This window comes from Camelina sativa, chromosome 11 (assembly GCF_030686135.1).
Source record: "Camelina sativa cultivar CO46 ecotype springtype chromosome 11, ASM3068613v1".
NCBI lineage: Eukaryota > Viridiplantae > Streptophyta > Magnoliopsida > Brassicales > Brassicaceae > Camelina > Camelina sativa.
Window position 1 is genome coordinate 32,875,728 of NC_141890.1, and position 18,528 is coordinate 32,894,255.

Genomic DNA, 18,528 nt, shown 5'->3' on the forward strand with positions numbered 1-18,528 from the left:
CTCTCCCAACAAAATTATATCAACATAAGTAAATAAATTGTACACACAAACATACATATAGACAATATGTAGACACGTTAAACACGTATTAAATCATTATTTGCTTTACCAGGCCAACTACTTTATATATATGTATATGCCTTGCATATAGCATACGTATATGTATACAACTATATAAAGAGAGTACACCAACACCAAAACTCTTTCATATTCAATATTTCTCCATTTGGACCCAAAAGGAAAAAAAAAAAACAGAACAACAAAATAAAATGTCGAACAGGGTCCATGAAAGGAGCATGGAGATGGATGGGGAAGGCTCTACAAAGATGAAGATGAAGACGAAGGTTCTGGAACTTCCAAAGAAGATCAAGAAGATTCTAGATAATCTATGGAAGGTTGGAAAAGATGATCCAAGGAGAGTGAAACATGCTTTGAAAGTAGGAGTTTCATTGACACTTGTTTCCTTATTGTATCTCATGGAGCCTCTCTTCAAAGGCATTGGAAACAGTGCTATTTGGGCAGTCATGACCGTCGTGGTCGTCCTCGAGTTCTCTGTAGGTAAATTATAAGTCAAAACACTTAAGATTAAAATTTTACTTATTTTTGGTTTTTTATTTTTATGTACAAATGCATGAACAATTTGTGGTGGCATGGTAATATATGGATCTAGCTAGGGTCAAAACCGCAATGCGTGGATTGTTTGATCATTTGAAATTTGGTCTCAATGCTTTATCCATGGTGGACTTTCGAGAAACTACTCATCATCCATGGACTTGATTATCTCCGGGATTACTTACAAAACCTAGTGCTATATCTTAAACCAAAAACATCAACAAAGATAATTTACTCATAAGCTATAGTGAGTATTGTTTAAATATCTTGTGTATGATTACTGTATATGGTTTTAATGATGTAAATGGTGTTTAATTCATTCAGGTGCAACGTTGTGCAAAGGGCTTAATAGAGGACTAGGGACACTGATTGCAGGATCTTTGGCATTTTTCATTGAATTTGTCGTTAATGATTCCGGCAAGGTTTTCCGAGCTGTTTTCATTGGCGCTTCAGTTTTCATAGTTGGTATGTACTTAGATATTTATTTATCAGTTTATCACTCTCTTAATTACTTTCACAATCAACCCACGTTGTATTAATTAAATTATTAATTACATAGATCCAAACAAATGAATAATTTCCAAAAGTTATTAAACTATCACTCTCTACATTTGTCTCGACAGTTAATATTTGTATTAATTATACATTTTTTTTATGTAACAGGAGCCTTGATAACATATTTGAGATTTATTCCATACATAAAAAAGAACTACGATTACGGCATGCTTATATTTCTCTTGACGTTCAATCTAATTACAGTGTCGAGTTATAGAGTTGATACTGTGATCAAGATTGCACATGAGAGGTTCTATACTATAGCCATGGGTGTTGGTATTTGCCTCCTCATGAGCCTTTTGGTTTTTCCTATATGGTCTGGTGAGGACCTTCACAAATCCACCGCCGCTAAGTTGCAAGGCCTCTCTTCTTCCATCGAAGGTACCTACTTCAATATTATAGATAGGTTGATATATAAATACTTTTGTCCTTTATAATGTGTAAAACTTTTAGCAATTTAGAGTTTTTTTTGAATCAAGAAACATAGTAAAACAAAGATATTTCGATCATAAATTATGAGATTTTGCTAAAGACGATATTTTTGTATTGGTAATGATTTCAGATTATTTTTTTAAGTGCAAATTTCTAACTTTGTTCTAATTAGTTAATTAAGCTGATTAATACGGTATTTTTTATTAGCATGTGTGAATGAGTACTTTGAGGAGGAGGAGAAAGAGAACGAAACATCAGATTTGTCAGAAGACACGATCTATAACGGATATAAGACTGTTTTGGACTCCAAATCCACCGATGAAGCACTCGTAAGCTATCTATATATATATATATATCGATCTAACATTTCTTCCAAGTTCAACACTACAACAAAAACAAATTTTTGAATGTATGTCATCATGTGTGTATAGGCAATGTATGCAAGTTGGGAACCAAGACACACAAGACATTGCCATAGATATCCATGGAAACATTACGTGAAAGTTGGATCTGTTCTTCGTCAGTTTGGTTACACTGTTGTTGCTCTTCATGGTTGCTTAAAAACCGAAATTCAGGTAACTTAAGTTTTTTAAAAACATCATTATTTTATTTTGAAAATATATATTAATTATATTATTGACTAACATTGAGTACATAAATTATAACCTATATATATTTAGTTAATAATATTGATTTATAATACTGTTTATGTTAATTTTGAAGACACCGAGGCCTCTTCGTGGACTCTTTAAGGATCCTTGCGTAAGACTAGCCGGAGAAATCTGCAAGGTTTTGTCGGAACTCGCTGCAAGTATTCGAAACCGACGTCACTGTTCACCGGAGATTCTCTCCGACAGTCTCCAAGTGGCATTACAAGATCTCAACATAGCCATTAAATCACAACCTAAACTCTTCCTCGGCTCTGACCAAAATGGCAGTGTTTCTCAAGGAAATAGCGGTAGACATACCACAAACGTTTCACAAAACATCAATAAAGCTACAAACGACGCCGCTTCTCAACAAAGTGGAACACGTCTTGATCCAAACACTGGAACGCCACGCGGTGAACGGATGTCGCGTTTTGGACCAAACGTTTCGTTTTCTAGATTGAGAGCTGATACGTTAGAACGGAGATCTGCGGCAGCGACTAGCGAAAGAAAGATTCTGAGGCAACAGTTGAGTATGATTGTGGTGATGACGAGTCTTGAATTCTCTGAGGCGTTACCGTTTGCCGCGTTTGCGTCAATTCTAGTGGAAATGGTTGCGAGGCTTGACAATGTGATCGAGGAAGTGGAGGAGCTAGGAACGATAGCTTGCTTTAAGGAGTATGATAACAGCGTTGATAAGAAGGATGTAGAGGTTCGAGTCGAGAAGCCATCTGATCTAGTGGTTGGCATAGAGTGAAAGTGCGGTTGCGAGCAGTTTTGGTTTGGACCATGGATGCATGTCCATAATCTCTTTAGACCGTCGCTAGTATTCAACCTCCTTATCTTTAAAACCTCTTGTTACTTAGGTGGCTAGCTACTACACCAATTGAGCTACAGATTTCGGATTATATAGTGTATAATTAGATTTAAGAAGTTAAGATCGAACCAATCGTTTGATGAGGTTTGGCTTTTTCTGGTTTTATTTATTTTGGTTTAGTCTTGATGTGGTTGATTGATTCTCTTTTTTTTCGCAATGATGAGAATTGATATATTTGGTATATGTAACATGAGGTGGTGATTTTCAAGGGTTCGCTAAAAAAAGTTTCTACCTTGTGAAAGTCGTTATTTTTGGTAAGTCATATCTAATATCAGAATTTGAAAATCAGTGAAAAAAACAGGTAAAACCAGCTAGAGTCATCCTTGTACTCCACTCAAATGCTTCATAGATCCACTTATGTGTTTTCTCAGCGCTTACAATACTTTCTATTTATAAATATACACATAATATAATGCAGCATCTAAAGGAAAAATAAAATATCATAAATCTTTTTTGTTTGTGCAAACAATATCATAAATCTATAAGCTTCTGAACCAACTACTGAAAAAGATGTAACCTTTTTTGGGGGTTTCTTAGATATTTTAGCACGACCCTGCTTCACATTTTCTCTTTTTACATAGTTTCATTTGAAAACAAAAATTTATATAGCATGTTATATGGTCCCCCTGTAACCTTTTTGTATTAAGTGAATCATTGATCCCACAGAGGAAAACAGTTTCAAAATTTATAAATAGGGGGACTTATTCTTCTATTATAGTTGTATATTTAAAATGGATAAAGATCGATGTAAACAATATTCACATCTCCTTTTCGAATAGTTTTATGAAATTTCAAATTATTGTTCCAACAAAAAATGTTTTAAAAAATGTTAATTTAATTGATATATTGTTTTAATTGATATATATATCAGATAAATAGTAATAAGATATAACAAATAAGTCGAATGATTCAATAAGAAATCCTTTTTAGTAGAAAAAAGTTTCCAAAAATTTATAACAAAAGGCTGGAAAATTTGATTTTAGCAATTAACATAGTTTTATTTTTCCTAATTATATTTGGAGCATGACATAGTATTGTAACAAAATTATGTTTTAAAATACTATATATAGAGGTTATACATGTCAAAAAAGGTACAACAGTTTTTCCAACTAATCATTGTAGAAGAGAAATGAAAGCATCATTACTGTCCATTCATTTTGCCACAAATTGACGTCCATCAATTTATTTTCCATGTCGACTGCTTATTCATCAATTTTTTTTTTTTTTTTTGATCAAACACTTATTCATCAATTAAATACCAATTTCACTAGAGAAATTCCATTTGAAAAATAGCTAATTTTTACAAATCGAGGGACCGTCCAAATCTTAAATGAATAAAATGTTTCCATCATCAGAAGATATATAGCCCGACTGTAAACATTTGAAGGTTTTGGAATTTATCTAGAAACCGATACAAATATTTGATGATATATATATATATATATATATAGATATAAGTTATAATTAAAACAAATAAAAAAATAGATATATAGACATTATGCTACGTTTTGTCGGTAACGAATGAAATATTGCAAATTAAATCAGTTATATATTATTTAAGGTTTCATCACATTTTCGATGTGTTATTCTTAACACATTTTTTCAAGATGATGAGTTTTTCATTCCATCTCTAACTGAATTTCACTAGCTCAGAATCAGAAAATAAACCATATTTTCAAAACTAGTTAGCATGCAGTTAATTATAAATACATAATACTTATATATTATTCAAGGTTTTATCATACTTACAATGCATAATTCTGCACTACAAGATTAAAAAAATGAAATGAAAATGAATCAATAGAATAAATATGAAGGAAATATAAATCTATCAAATATTGATGGTATAGTGAAAATATGTTTTCCACTTATTTTCTTTGGGTAATATATATAGTAGAGAAATAAAATAAATTTATATTTGTTCATAACTCAGTTTTAGTGGAATTGATGAACTTTGATTTGTAATTGTTTTCTGTTTTCTATGTAAATGATATTAAAAAATGAAAGGAACATGAATGTTTCGTTCCACCTTCCACCCAATTATGTAATTGCATAGCCATCAGCATCCCAAATATAATAGTTGTATAGTATGTCGGTGATATTTTCTTCCATAATTTTAATTGGGTTTCCTTTTTTTTTTGTCAAATAAAGTTTTGTTGGGGTTTTTTTTTTTAAACAACATAATGTTTTATTATTGGTTGTAAACACCTTTTGTCATTTAAAACTCATTCTAATCTCTAATATTCATCTTTGTAGTTTGTACGGTACGACTACGAACAAGATTTTGTTTTCTTATCCTTTTAAGGTAACTATGTGAATCACATGATCGTACAGAGAACATGAATTTTTTTAAGTTTTATATATGGTGTTGTGTTCACAAATTATTAACACATATTATGAACTACAAACTAAAATAATGGAAATTAAAGAACAACAAAACTTAGCCCTTTAAAAAATTGAAAAATAATTAAATCTATTATTTAAATAAAAAACTAAACTTATGGTCCGACTCTCATAGTTCACCTACTATTCTATATACATATAGCTAGCGTACAAGAAAACGAAAACCTTTCCACATGTAAGATAATTTCACTAGGATACATCAATAATATATATATATATATATATATATATATATATATATATATTCTTTCATTGAAAGTAAACAACAAAACATACTAGAACTAGCTAGAAAGATATCAAAGAAAAATAATAATGAGGAACAAGGTCGAAGCACGGAGCATGGAGATTTCCATGGAAAAAGAAAGATGTACATCGAAGAGGAAGAAGGTTCTAAACTTTCCAAAGAAGATGAAGAAGATTCTCAAGAATCTATGGATTGTCGGAAAAGAAGATCCGAGGAGAGTGATACATGCTTTGAAAGTAGGAATCGCCTTAACACTCGTGTCATTGTTGTATCTCATGGAACCTATCTTCGAAGGTGTTGGAAAAAATGCACTTTGGGCAGTCATGACCGTCGTTGTCGTTCTTGAGTTCTCTGCCGGTTAGTATATCAACCATGGTTTGCATTTTTCGTTTGTAATCTTATCTTAATCTACAGGGACAGAGATAGATATTGTGTTTTTATTATAATCGTCTGCTTAGACCATATGAACAAAAATTTGCTTTTTTTTTTTTTTTTTTTTTTTTACTTATGACATTATCTTGATTTACCCCTATTCATGAAGGATGTGTTGATACATCTCATCTTTTAAAATGCTATTAGTGACATTTATATTAAAAATGATGAGTTCGGGATATTTTTGTAACACCCCCTCAAGTTAGAGCATATACATGGATTACAAATACCTAGTTTGAAGATTTTTTATTTTTATGTCTAAAATTCAAATTAGAAAGATTATAATTTCTGATTGATTTGTTTTTTTGGGGACTAAGCATCAATTAATTAACCGGAATTTGATCGGCAGAAAAAAAAAGAAAAGAAAAAAAAAACATATTAGCAGATTTTTTTCTTTTTCTAAAAGAAATTAAGCAGATCATTTAATTGAAGTTAATAAGTTTTTGTTTTTAGCTACTTTCTGCAAAATATCCAGCCACATGGTCTTCACTTCAATTGATAATGGTATAATATAATTGCAGGTGCAACATTACGAAAAGGATTAAATAGAGGATTAGGGACACTAGTAGCAGGATCTTTGGCATTTTTCATTGAGTGGGTTGCTATCCATTCCGGTAAAATCCTCGGTGGTATCTTCATTGGCACCGCCGTTTTCATCATCGGTACGTGTTTTGTTCTTCATTAACCAATCAATTTGTGATATATATATATATATATATATATATATATATATATATAAACAATGTTCTAAACTAAGGTAGACGTGAACCGAACGATAAACATTTGACATCTAATTAGACGTGTAAGTAGAACTTTTAAAATTATTAAAGTAAAGATTTTTTTTTATAGACAAAAATCTACAATATAAATGCAAAAAATCAATTTATATACAAGTTATTTTACCTCATATCTAACGTTTTTGTTTGCTTCAAAGTTATCCAAGAAAAACTTCTATGGAGTGATGTTGAAACTTTTTATTTAATTACTGACTGTTGAAATTGTTGCTTTAAAAAAACTAGAATGTGGCTTAAAAAGATAATTATCACAATTTGCTGGCTTTGAAATAAAAGATGCATATCATAAGGAAAAAAATGAGGGAGTTGGAAAATGAGAAGTTTTTAAAAACATCTAGTAATGTATATATGTCAAAGTTTAAGACTTTACAAGTAATACCATAACGATCGACCAAATAAAATAGGATAGACGACTTTTCTCTCCCAGGCGCAGACATCGAAGCAACTTTTTCTCAAATTTTCTTCAGCGTCGGCGGAGCTTCGGCTCGCCGACGTCGGGAGTTCCTCTGCTTTATTTCTTCCCTGCTTTAATCTTTCTTTGTTTCCTTTTCCTCTTTTGTATTTTTTCCCCATTTTTTAACTTTTTGGCAAATCCTTATAATCATACAAATTCCAGATCTGGGCTGGTTCTATCACAAAGACAGAAGGTGTCTTCCGGCGAACTCCACCTTTCTCTACATAAACCCAGCTTCTGCGATAGCGGATCGATTGTCCACTACTTTGTACAAGTCAAAAATCGGAATCCTGTTCTCACCTGAAGAAGCCTTCACCTTGGTTTTGTTGATGGCAAAAGATCTTTCTTTTAAGCCATCAGATGCGCCTTTCCGGGGGAAGACGTCGACGGCGCACGGCGAACCTTTCTTCAGGGTCATGGTTTTACCGAACGTTTGGACCTCCGCTCTAACCACTCGCCACCATCAGAGCTTGGCAAGGATGATTCTGTGTTCACCGGAGATGCTCCTCTCACGTCCAGTTCATTCACCCACTCCGACCAGCCGCCACAGTTTGTCATATTGTTGGCCATCATGTGAAAACCCTAGTGTTCTCTTGGTGGGCTTGATCCACAAAGCCGGCCCATTAACAGTTCATTATCCTAAGCCCATTGTCCAAAAAATCAGGTCAACCTGTTCTTTCTCTTTAACAAGTCATAGCTCGTATCAAGGTCCAGATCGTGAGTATACCCGCTTAGGCCGAAGACTCCTTCTGCGGAATACACCGATTGGACTGCTATGCTTGTTTAATCAGTTAGATAGAACCCTGGTATTTGCTCTTTACATGGTAATAATCCTTGCTCCCTTGGCTCACAAGTGTTTAGGCGACTTAGTTCTGAATTTATATTGCCACCAGATTGATTATGTCTTTGGTCCTTAGCCAATAATCACCCTTTGTCAATTCTAGCTAGCGACTTCAGCCATCCTCCAATGCTAATACCATTAGCAACCACCATTCACCAAACGCCAGTTAATTTGAGTTATTACTTGTCTGTGTTACGCCGGCTACAAACTTTGTGTGGAAGCCTTAATCTCTATAGCCAAGGCTCTTATGCGAGAGAGACTCCACCTGTTATGTTACGGCCCTTCACTTATTTTAGGCGCATCCTCCTAATAGCTTCATTGGTGAGTTCTTTTGCTCCCAAGCTCATGAAGTCTCTTGTTATGGCCCTTGTACTACCTCAAGTAGCTCTGCTCACGCCGGTGAGACGCTTAGCCACGACTACACTTTCAACGTCTCCTAGTCTTTGTTTGACAGGGACCATCTCACCTTCCATGAAAATCCTCGTGAAAGAGTTATCGACATACCATGATCTCTCATGTGTCATTGCTTCTTAGTTAGTGACTCAAAACTCTCTTGGATTAATGGTCGATGTAATTTATCTATCTTTGTTTGGCATTGGGGAATGCATTTGTTTACCTTTGTTTCAGACTTTGGATCTTTGTATCCCTCCTTTGTACTTGATATTACTTGAATTCAAATCAAGTTGTTTGACAAAAAAAAAAAAAAAAAGACTTTACAAGTAAAAAGTCTCCACAGCACTTTGAGACCTAAAAAATAGCTTTTAACTTTTTAACAATGAATTAATTTCTAAAAACTTAACTACACTAATCATGTTGTATATTTATATATATGTGTAACAGGATCGATGATAACATACATGAGATTTATTCCGTACATAAAGAAAAACTACGATTATGGTATGCTTGTGTTCCTTTTGACGTTTAATCTAATCACGGTATCGAGCTACCGAGTCGATACTGTGATTAAGATCGCAAATGCGAGATTATATACCATTGGTATAGGTATCGCCATTTGCCTCTTCATGAGCCTTTTGGTTTTTCCTATATGGTCTGGCGATGACCTTCATAAATCCACCTTTACTAAGCTCCAAGGCCTCTCTCGTTGTATTGAAGGTACACATTCCTTTAACCAAAACATGTCACACCTTAAGTACATAATATAACTATTGTTTTTTACTCTATACGTAGCATGTGTGAGTGAGTATTTTGAGAACAAGGAGAAAGACAAAGAAACATCAGATTCTGAATCTGATGATGAAGAATTAATCTACAAAGGGTATAAGACTGTTTTGGATTCTAAATCCGCCGATGAAGCACTCGTATGTCATCTTGAATCAAATCTTACTTCGAATCCGACTAAATTAATAATGATTGACATATCGTAATCTTTGTAAGAATAAATTACATATTTACATTTATATATAGGCAATGTATGCAAGTTGGGAGCTAAGACACACAAGGCTTTGCCATAGGTTTCCATCTCAACAATATATGAAAGTTGGATCCGTTCTTCGCAAGTTTAGTTACACTGTTGTTGCTCTTCACGGTTGCTTACAAACGGAGATTCAGGTAAATCTTTCAACTTGAAAAATGTTATTACATGTATTAATTATATAACATATAGTTAGTTTTATTTGATTCTGTTTATGTTACATTTTTTTCAAGACTCCAAGGTCTATTCGTATCCTCTTCAAAGATCCTTGTGTTAGACTAGCCGGAGAAATCTGCAAAGTCTTGTGTGAGCTCTCCGAAAGCATCCGAGACAGACGTCATTGCTCGCCAGAGATTCTCTCCGACAGTCTCGAAGCGGCACTAAAAGATCTCAACACTACAATCAAGTCACAGCCTAAGCTCTTCTTAGGCTCTAACCTCCACGGTGACATCACCAACAAACATCTAAACGGCGACATTTCGTATTACAACGATACTAACTCAAACGACATCGTTTCGTATCACAACGATAATAACTCAAACGGCTGCGTTTTGGGACAGACTGTAGAACAGAACGACACCGTATCTCCGCTTCCATTAAGCGTCGTTTCACTCTCTAGCTTGAGATCGGTGAAGAAATCGGCGGCGGCGATCGGTGAGAAGAGGAGACTGAGGAAACAACTGAGCAAAATCGCGGTTATGAAGAGTTTGGAGTTTTCGGAAGCGTTACCGTTTGCTGCGTTTGCGTCGCTTCTCGTGGAGATGGTGGCGAGGCTGGATACTGTGATTGATGAGGTTGAGGAGTTGGGTACGATCGCCTGTTTCAAGGAGTACGATAAGACTGTGGAGGTTCGAGTTGAGAAACCGGTTGATCTAGTGGTTGGAGATTGAATTGATCGTGTTACGATATGGTTTATTTTGATTTTGTTTGGTACGGTAGAGATTGATTTGGTTTCTCTCGGTTCTTTTATGTGATTCGGTTCTCTTTTGCGATTGATTTTGGGTTTTTATTTCGGAATTTTGTAATATCAGGTGGTAATTGACTTTTGGCCTAAACCAAACAAAATTTGTAAGAAAAAAAAGGAAAAGGAAAGAGGGCCCAACCGGGTTCGAACCGGTGACCTATTGATCTGCAGTCAATTGCTCTACCACTGAGCTATGGACCCAAGTTGTTAGATGCTCACAAAAGCTTTTTATAAATCCTAACACATTGAGAAAATTACATTACATTCAAATAACAAAACTAGAAAAAGAAATTACAGTATAAAGCGCATCCAATTAGTGAAAAGATGCATATTTTTGGGAAATTATTATTGATTTAATTAATTAACATCCTATATTTTCAGCTCTGCTCCTTTATAGTTAGATTCAATTTTTTTTTATCATATTGTTTTTTTCTTCTTCTATATTACACAAAAATTACATATAGCTTGTAGGTGTTTTATAGTCCCCCATTTTTCCTTTTGCAAAAGATTTTTTTTTGTACAAATTAAAGAATCATTGTTACCAAATTATCACTTCCAGAATAATTTTTTTTAAAGGTTATTTTAATGATGTCACATTAACGATGTCACAAAAGATGTTATAATAGTGTGGTCCAATTAATCATTGTAATAGAGAAATGAGAGATCGTATAAAGATGATAGTAGTGCATAATCCTATTGAGATTTTTAAAAGAATCCATAGTGAATATAAAATACAGCTTCGTATACTAATGAAAAATATTTTACATCAAATGTCTATATTATAATAATTCCATAATTGAAAAAAAGAAAGAAAGTAAAACTCATTCATAGACCAAAGCTTAAATTTTTCCAAGACTCAAAACGATAAAAGGCGTTTCTGTCGTAAAGAGAGACCAATACTCCGTCTAGAGGAAATATGAGTAACTGAATAAACCGGTTTGATCGTATCCAGAGTTTCTCCAATAACCGGTTTGTATAGACTCATCTATGTTCTGATCTAAATTTGTACTCGCCAGAAAATCCATGTTTTGGTTACTAATGACCGGAAAATCAAAGTCTTGTTCGAAGTACTCAGATGCAAACGTTTTGGATTTGATGATAGTCCTACAAAAAAAAATTCAAATATGAAATATGAAAACATTACCATCAGGAAAAATTATTACAAGTGAATGATTACGGTCTGTAAACTTACTTACAAGTGGATGAGAAAACAAATATGAAATATGAAAACATTACCATTAGGAGAAATAATTACAAGCTTCATGTTTGAAGCAATGTAACAATCATTGAATAGCTTCTCCAAACTGGATGGAAGGTCACGTCGGAAACGGGTAAGGGATCCTTAATTCCCCTGGTAAATCTATGAGAAGGGTGGATTTCTGAAGTTGTATGGCAAAAAAGTTGATCATAGCGACCCAAATCTGTACTTGTGTAATTCAGATTCTGAAAACAAATGATATAAATATTAGAACAAATTACAAAATAAAAATGAAATGATGTCAAAAAAATGAATTATTGGACGAGTTAAAATACATGTATTGATAGTTATTAGCTCCTTTTCAATCACTTTCAAGTCGAAGACAAGATTATAGAACATATCAGCAAATTAACATCTTGAAAGCAAGATCAAAGTGTTCATGATCAACTCTCGCATTGAAAAGACTGAATGGTCCAATTTAGTTTCTGCATACACTTCACCAGTATGTCCATGGACATAATCATTAAACTAAAAAAGAAAATTAAAAATCCACCAATGTAATTGCGAGTTACAGTTATTTGTAACGACAAAAATTTATTTTAAAATAGTGTACCAATCTCACTCTTTCCAGGATAATTTTTTGATCCTAAAAACAGGACATGCTCCATAAGATGTGCTAAGCCTGACAAATCTCTAGTATCAGCAAAACTACCACATCTAATCGAAATTCCAGCAGTAGGCTGATTGAAATTAGAACAAACCACAAGTAAAACAGACAATCCATTAGCTAGATCCAACGTCCTGAATTTGGAATTGTTGTATGGCGGTGGCAGATGAAATATGTCTCGAACATCTTCTTCCTCTTCTGGATTCTCTTCTTCCTCTTCCATATTCTCTTCTTCCTCCAAATCATCTTGTTCCTCTTCCGGATTCTCTTCTTCCTCCAAATCATCTTGTTCCTCTTCCAGATTCTCTACTTCCTCCAAATCATTAGCCAAATCATCTTGTTCCTCTTACGAATCTGAATCGTTAACCAGTTCATCCCAAATCTCTTCCGTCTTCCTCGTCGCCGACGCCGGTTAATCAATATTTTTTTTAATATATTGCATAATTAATTTCAAAAAAGTTTCTTAATTACGACTCTTATTAGTTATTACATCAATGATTTTTAAAAGAAAAAATCAAATGAATATTTCTTAATTAGTTGATAAATGGTATCAGACTTATCAGAAATTATTAACAGAAGCAGTATGTAAACAATGTTCATTCACATTGGCTTATTTAAGCTGATCAATTAAAGTTGTTGACAAAAAAAAAATCATTGACTATGTGTTTTAATTAAGAAATGTTTTTGAAATTAATTATGCAATAGGTTGATAAATCATTGATTTCGTGTGTTAAGAAATTTTTTTTTGTAATTGTTTTATCCAAATAATATTATTTTGTTAAAAAAAATCAATGATGTAATAATTTATAAGAGCTGTAATTATAAATATTCATTGAACCTAATTATGCAATAGATTTATAAAATTATTGATTTCATGATTTAAAAGATATTAAAAAAATTTTTTTACCCAAATAATATTATTTGGTCAAGAAGATAATATTAATTTTGTCAAGCATAATTTACATAATTATAATATGCTTTGTCAGCGTTCTAATCATGCACCGTCAGCGTCTACGTCGTTATTTTTGACAGTTAACTAATGGTTGAATTAGTCAATGCTAATTTTGACACCATTAATAAAAGTTAAGGTAGTTTATTTAAATTTTGTTAATGGTTCATGTTAAAAAAATACATTGTCTTGTTGTTTAGGTAGAAAAATACACTTTATAAATTGTTCGGTCATTTAGAAACAAATTTCTATTAATTAGAATTGCAAAAACAATAATCAACCAAAACAACAACAAAAATATGAGAAAATTTAATCAAAAATTAAGTTCTTACCGAGAAAAATCGTCGGCCTATAGAGGGAGAGTGGCTAGGTCGAAGCAAGAGCCGACGCCGGTAGAGGAAGAGGGGCTAGGTCGAAGTAGTAGCTTATTTTCTATTTCCGTCGACTTTATAAATATATATATATATATATATTTTCTAAACAATTTCAATCTAACTAAAACACAAAGGAAACTATAATCTAAATTTTATCTTTTTTTTTTTAACAAACGAAAAAATGATCAAAATAAAACTTGAATTTGACATTCAATATCATAATAAAATAAAATAAAAACAATTCTAACCAATTTGAAGTCGTTTCAATTCAAGATATATATATATATATATATATATATATATATATATATATATATATAAACCATCAATATTATTACTGAACAAAAACAAAATCTAAAAATGAATTAGAATCCAATACAAAAAAAATATACATAAAAATAAAAACGCTTAGTATCTTCTAGAAGTCCTAAAGATGAAATGGTAAGGAAATTTTGATATAAATAAAACTATTAATTTCACATTCAATTTAATTTTAAATTAAAAAATCAACTAAAATTATTTAAATTTAAAACAAATACAAACAATAAGGTTCATGAAAGAAAAGAAAAGAAAAACTAAATCAAATACTAAATTGGAAGAAAATAATCTGAATCAGATACTAAAAAAATCTAGACTCATCATGCTTGCTATCCATGTAATAAACATTTGATGTAAGGTAGAGATGCTAAACACAAAAGAAACAATCACAAAACAAATATCTTCTAAAAGTCCTAAAGATGAAATGGTAAGAAAATTTTGATCTAAATAAAACTATCAATTTCACTTTCCATTTAATTTTGAAATAAAAAAACAACTAAAATTATTTGAATTCAAAACAAATATAAACAATCAGGTTCACGAAAGAAAAGAAAAGAAAAACTAAATCAAATAATCTAGATTCATCATGCTTGCTATCTATGTAATAAACGTTTGATGTAAGGCTGTAACATCCGTAAACCGAAATCCCGGTTTGGGATGTGCATTGATCGATGCAAGTGTAGTGTTGATCGATGCAAGGCCGGTTTGGTCGAGAAACGAGTAAGTTAAACATTGCATTTTGGGTTAGGGAAAACTCTAGAGTCGTGTTTAAAAGGAGAAACTCGTGGGTTTGGCCGAGTTTTGGCCGTTTTTGAGAAAAAGAGAAGAGAGAAAGAAGTTTTTAAGCCTTTGGAGGAGTTTTTGGGAGATTCATAGCTGTTCTTGGGAGATCTGAGGCTAGACACGTTGTATGAGCTTGCTAGGAGCGTAGATCCGCTTGTGTAAGGGTCAAAATCTTCTTGGCAAAGGTGAGTGCATGATTATGACTTATCTAAGCTTGAGATTCTCTGATTTTGCTTTTTTATGTGTTATATGGTTGATTTCTTGGCTTGTTAGAATGTTGTTGAGTCACAAGAGGCTTTGGAAGGCATCTTTGTGGCATTGGGTTGTGTTTTGGTGGTTTAGGAACGGAGATCCAGCAAGGACTTTGGGGGAAGGTGATGCTCGGGATGTGTGTCGATCGATGCACTTTGTGTGTTGGTCAATGCAATACGAGGACGACGTGATTTGACCTAGGAGCATCAATCGATGCCATGTGGAGGCGTCAGTCAATGCAATTAAGGATTTTGTGAAATATCGAGCATGCATCGGTCGATGCAGTGTTAATGTTGGTCGATGTAGTGTTAGTGTCGGTCGATGCAGGCGAGTCTTGCATCGGTCGATGCAAGCTTGTGTCGGTCGATGCAATTGTCCTGGTTTGTTGTTTGTTGTTGATTTTTGTTTGATGGTTAGAGTTATCTCAATTGCTTGTGTGTATAGCCCAATAGATATGAGGATTGTCCCACTGAGTGTTTATAAAATATTCATGCATCTCGATTTGTGTTTGTGGTGCAGGTGAAGGCAAAGTGTGATCGTGGAATCAAGAAAGTTAAGAGGAGGATGTTCTAGTGGCTCGATTGGTTGTTGTTTGGCTTATGTTAGGTTGCTAGAGTTGAGTCGTTAGAATGTTGTCTAGGATTGCTGGTTTGATATTTTATGTTTTTGTTGGTTGATTTAATACTGCTATTGAATTATTGGTTTATCATATTTGTTATTGTATATTGGTATCTATTGGTTTTTTTCCGCTGTTTGGTTTGGATGTAGTTAGGTGGCTAGTGGGTATGAGATCACTAGTTTAATTATTATTATAAAAAAACGGTTCAGATCGTTTCAGTTAGGTATCAGAGCCCTTACGGTTCTAGGTACGGTTTCATTGTGTTTCTATTGCTGATGTTTGGTATTTGCATGCTTTGATTGATTATGTGAGTTCGTCAATTGTGTTTGGCATGGAGTCCTAGAACATCCTGCTCGAGCCTACAATGTGATTCCACGGTGAGTTATGTTTTTGTGTACTATTAGATTGTTTGCTTAGCCTTCTGTCCATGGTAGTGCAGATGGTTAAAAAGTGTGTTGTTGCTGATCGTGGATGCGTTCATGGTCGTGGAAGGGGCAGAGGCCCAACGGTTAGAGATATTTTGGATAAGAGTGTGACAGCTGAGAGTGTTACCGAGTCGCAGGGCTTCTAGGAGGGGTCCATGAGTGTGTTCGGTGGAGGTACTGATAAGACCGTAGGTGCTGAGAGAGTCAGTGTGGGCGGTGTCGGTGCCAGAGTGGCCGATGATGCTAGGGTTCCGGGTACATGAGTCCCAGTGGGTGGAGCTCCTGGAGGAGGTGTTGACCTGGCAGGCTTGTTGACACAGCTGTTGGAGCGGTTACTGGGAGTGGTTCCGGCTCAGGCTCATGTAGTATCGCCAGTGGCGGCAGAACTGCAGCAGCCAGTGGTTGCTGATATGGGAGCTCATTCTCGTTATGTCAGTATGTTGAGGGAGATGAGCAACATCGATACTGAGCGGTTTGCGGATGGTTCAGATCCTACTATTGCAGATGCGTGGAGGGCGAGAGTGGAACGTAATTTCCAATCTCTCAGATGTCCTCAGGAGTTTTGGGTGGAAATAGGGATCACAACCTAGTTGGTGATGCTCACGTGTGGTGAAGATCAGTGGCTGCTAGGAAGGGTGCAGAGGGAGATGACTTGGGCTAACTTCATGGAGGAGTTCAACCGCAAGTGCTTTCCTAGGGAGGCATTAGACCGTTTGTAGGTGCAGTTCCTACAGTTATCTTAGGGGATGCGGTCGGTGCGGGAGCTGGACGTGGAGTTCAGTCAACTTTTGATGTATGGGGGTCGCATTGGAGTCCGAGGAGGCTCATATCAGGAGGTTTATGAGGGCCCTACATGATGATTTGAAATTTCACTGTAGAGGGCGGAGTTATGTTATGAGTGCAGAACTGGTTGAGACTGCGACAAAAATTGAGGATGATATCCGGGCACAGGCAATGACAATTAGTCCAACAGTTCAGCCTAGGAATGCTCAATATCATGGAGGTTCTGGCAAGGGTGGCAAGCCTACGCAATGAACCCAGAGGAAGTGGGAGGCTACGTAGAGGCCGAGTGGTGCAGGGTACTACGAGTGTGGTAGCATGGAGCAGAGGGTAGCTATATGTCCCCAGAGGAGTGCTACGATGGTGGCTGAGTCAACGGTTCGTGTATGCTATCATTGCAGGGAGCCTGGACACATCAATCCCAAGTGTCTCAACTTGTAGCAGATGGCACTGGCAGCGGTGTAACATGTGGTGCATCCGGGAGTGCAGCAGGTGACACAGATTGAGCAGGCGCCACAAGTGTACATGATGGTGGAGACTGGTGGAACTAGTGTCGGGGCGATCACATATATAGTTTCTGGTACCTAGACTTTGTGAATTCTAGTATGTTCAGATTTTATGTTTTGCCTGTGATAAAGTGTTAAGTTCTCAGCACATAAGGTTTGTGTAGGGACCTTATTGGTGGGAGGGTTTAGGTACCACGTTATGTTTGATTCTGGAGCAACTCATAGCTTCATTACTCTAGAGTGCGTAGAGAGCGCTAATATTAGAGGATATCCCGGGGAGCGAGCGGGAGTTGTCAGAGTTGCGGGAGGCTAGTTTCTGAGAGTTATTGGACGGGCGAGAGGAGTTGATATTCAGGTCGCAGGGGAGTCATGGCCTGCGGACTTGGTTATCAGCCTAGTGGAATTGTATGATGTTATCCTGGATATGGATTGGTTACATCGACATATGGTTCATCTTGATTGTCATCGGGGTAGAGTGGAGTTTGAGTGTCCAAGAGGGAAGTTGGTATTTGAGGGAGTGAGACCGACTTCGGGGAGTCTCGTGATCTCGGCCATGTAGGCTGGGAAGATGATCGAGAAGGTCTTTGTGACGGTCATTTGGGATGTGTAGCTTGTTTAGGCGATCCTTCGAGATTTGTGGTCTTCGTGACGGTCCTCAGGGATGAGTGGTATTCGTGATGGTCCATCAAGACGAGTGGTCTTCGTGAAGGTCCTTCGGGACAAGTGGTCTTCGTGACGGTCCTTCGGAATGTGTGACCTTGGTGGCGGTCCTTGTTAGGAAAATTGTTTGGCCTTTGTGGCTGTCTTGTTTAGGACATTTTTGTGGCCTTGGTGGTGGTCTGTTTAGATATTTGGCCTTTGTGGTGGTCCTGTTTAGGATATTTGTCGGATTTAGTGGTGGTCCTTGTGGCATGTTGATGATCCTTGTGCTGTCATGAGGTATTCCAGTGAGGGAATATGTGATTGGTAG

General features: G+C 35.3%; 2 protein-coding genes and 1 non-coding gene across 4 annotated transcripts; 2 read left to right on the forward strand and 1 right to left on the reverse strand.

Annotated features, from left to right (window-relative positions):
- Positions 1–194: 194 nt before the first annotated feature.
- LOC104724719 (aluminum-activated malate transporter 14-like) lies at positions 195–3,364 on the forward strand. Its single transcript, XM_010443263.3, has 6 exons — positions 195–558; positions 937–1,077; positions 1,276–1,548; positions 1,807–1,928; positions 2,031–2,174; positions 2,323–3,364. Exons 1-6 carry the CDS (start codon positions 270–272, stop codon positions 3,001–3,003), a joined length of 1,650 nt encoding a protein of 549 aa, XP_010441565.1. The 5' UTR covers positions 195–269; the 3' UTR covers positions 3,004–3,364.
- Positions 3,365–5,748: 2,384 nt separating this feature from the next.
- On the forward strand, positions 5,749–10,862 carry LOC104724720 (aluminum-activated malate transporter 13). Of its 2 annotated transcripts, XM_010443264.3 has the most exons (6): positions 5,768–6,127; positions 6,724–6,864; positions 9,132–9,404; positions 9,480–9,610; positions 9,717–9,860; positions 9,957–10,862. In XM_010443264.3, exons 1-6 carry the CDS (start codon positions 5,839–5,841, stop codon positions 10,611–10,613), a joined length of 1,635 nt encoding a protein of 544 aa, XP_010441566.2. In that variant the 5' UTR covers positions 5,768–5,838; the 3' UTR covers positions 10,614–10,862. The 2 variants fall into 2 exon arrangements, with proteins under 2 accessions (XP_087327061.1, XP_010441566.2); XM_087470935.1 differs by lacking the exons at positions 9,132–9,404; positions 9,480–9,610; positions 9,717–9,860; positions 9,957–10,862 and adding an exon at positions 7,613–9,046 and having other exon boundaries at positions 5,749–6,127.
- TRNAC-GCA (transfer RNA cysteine (anticodon GCA)) lies at positions 10,817–10,888 on the reverse strand. Its single transcript has one exon. It is a non-coding gene; the product is annotated as a tRNA-Cys (tRNA).
- Positions 10,889–18,528: the final 7,640 nt, after the last annotated feature.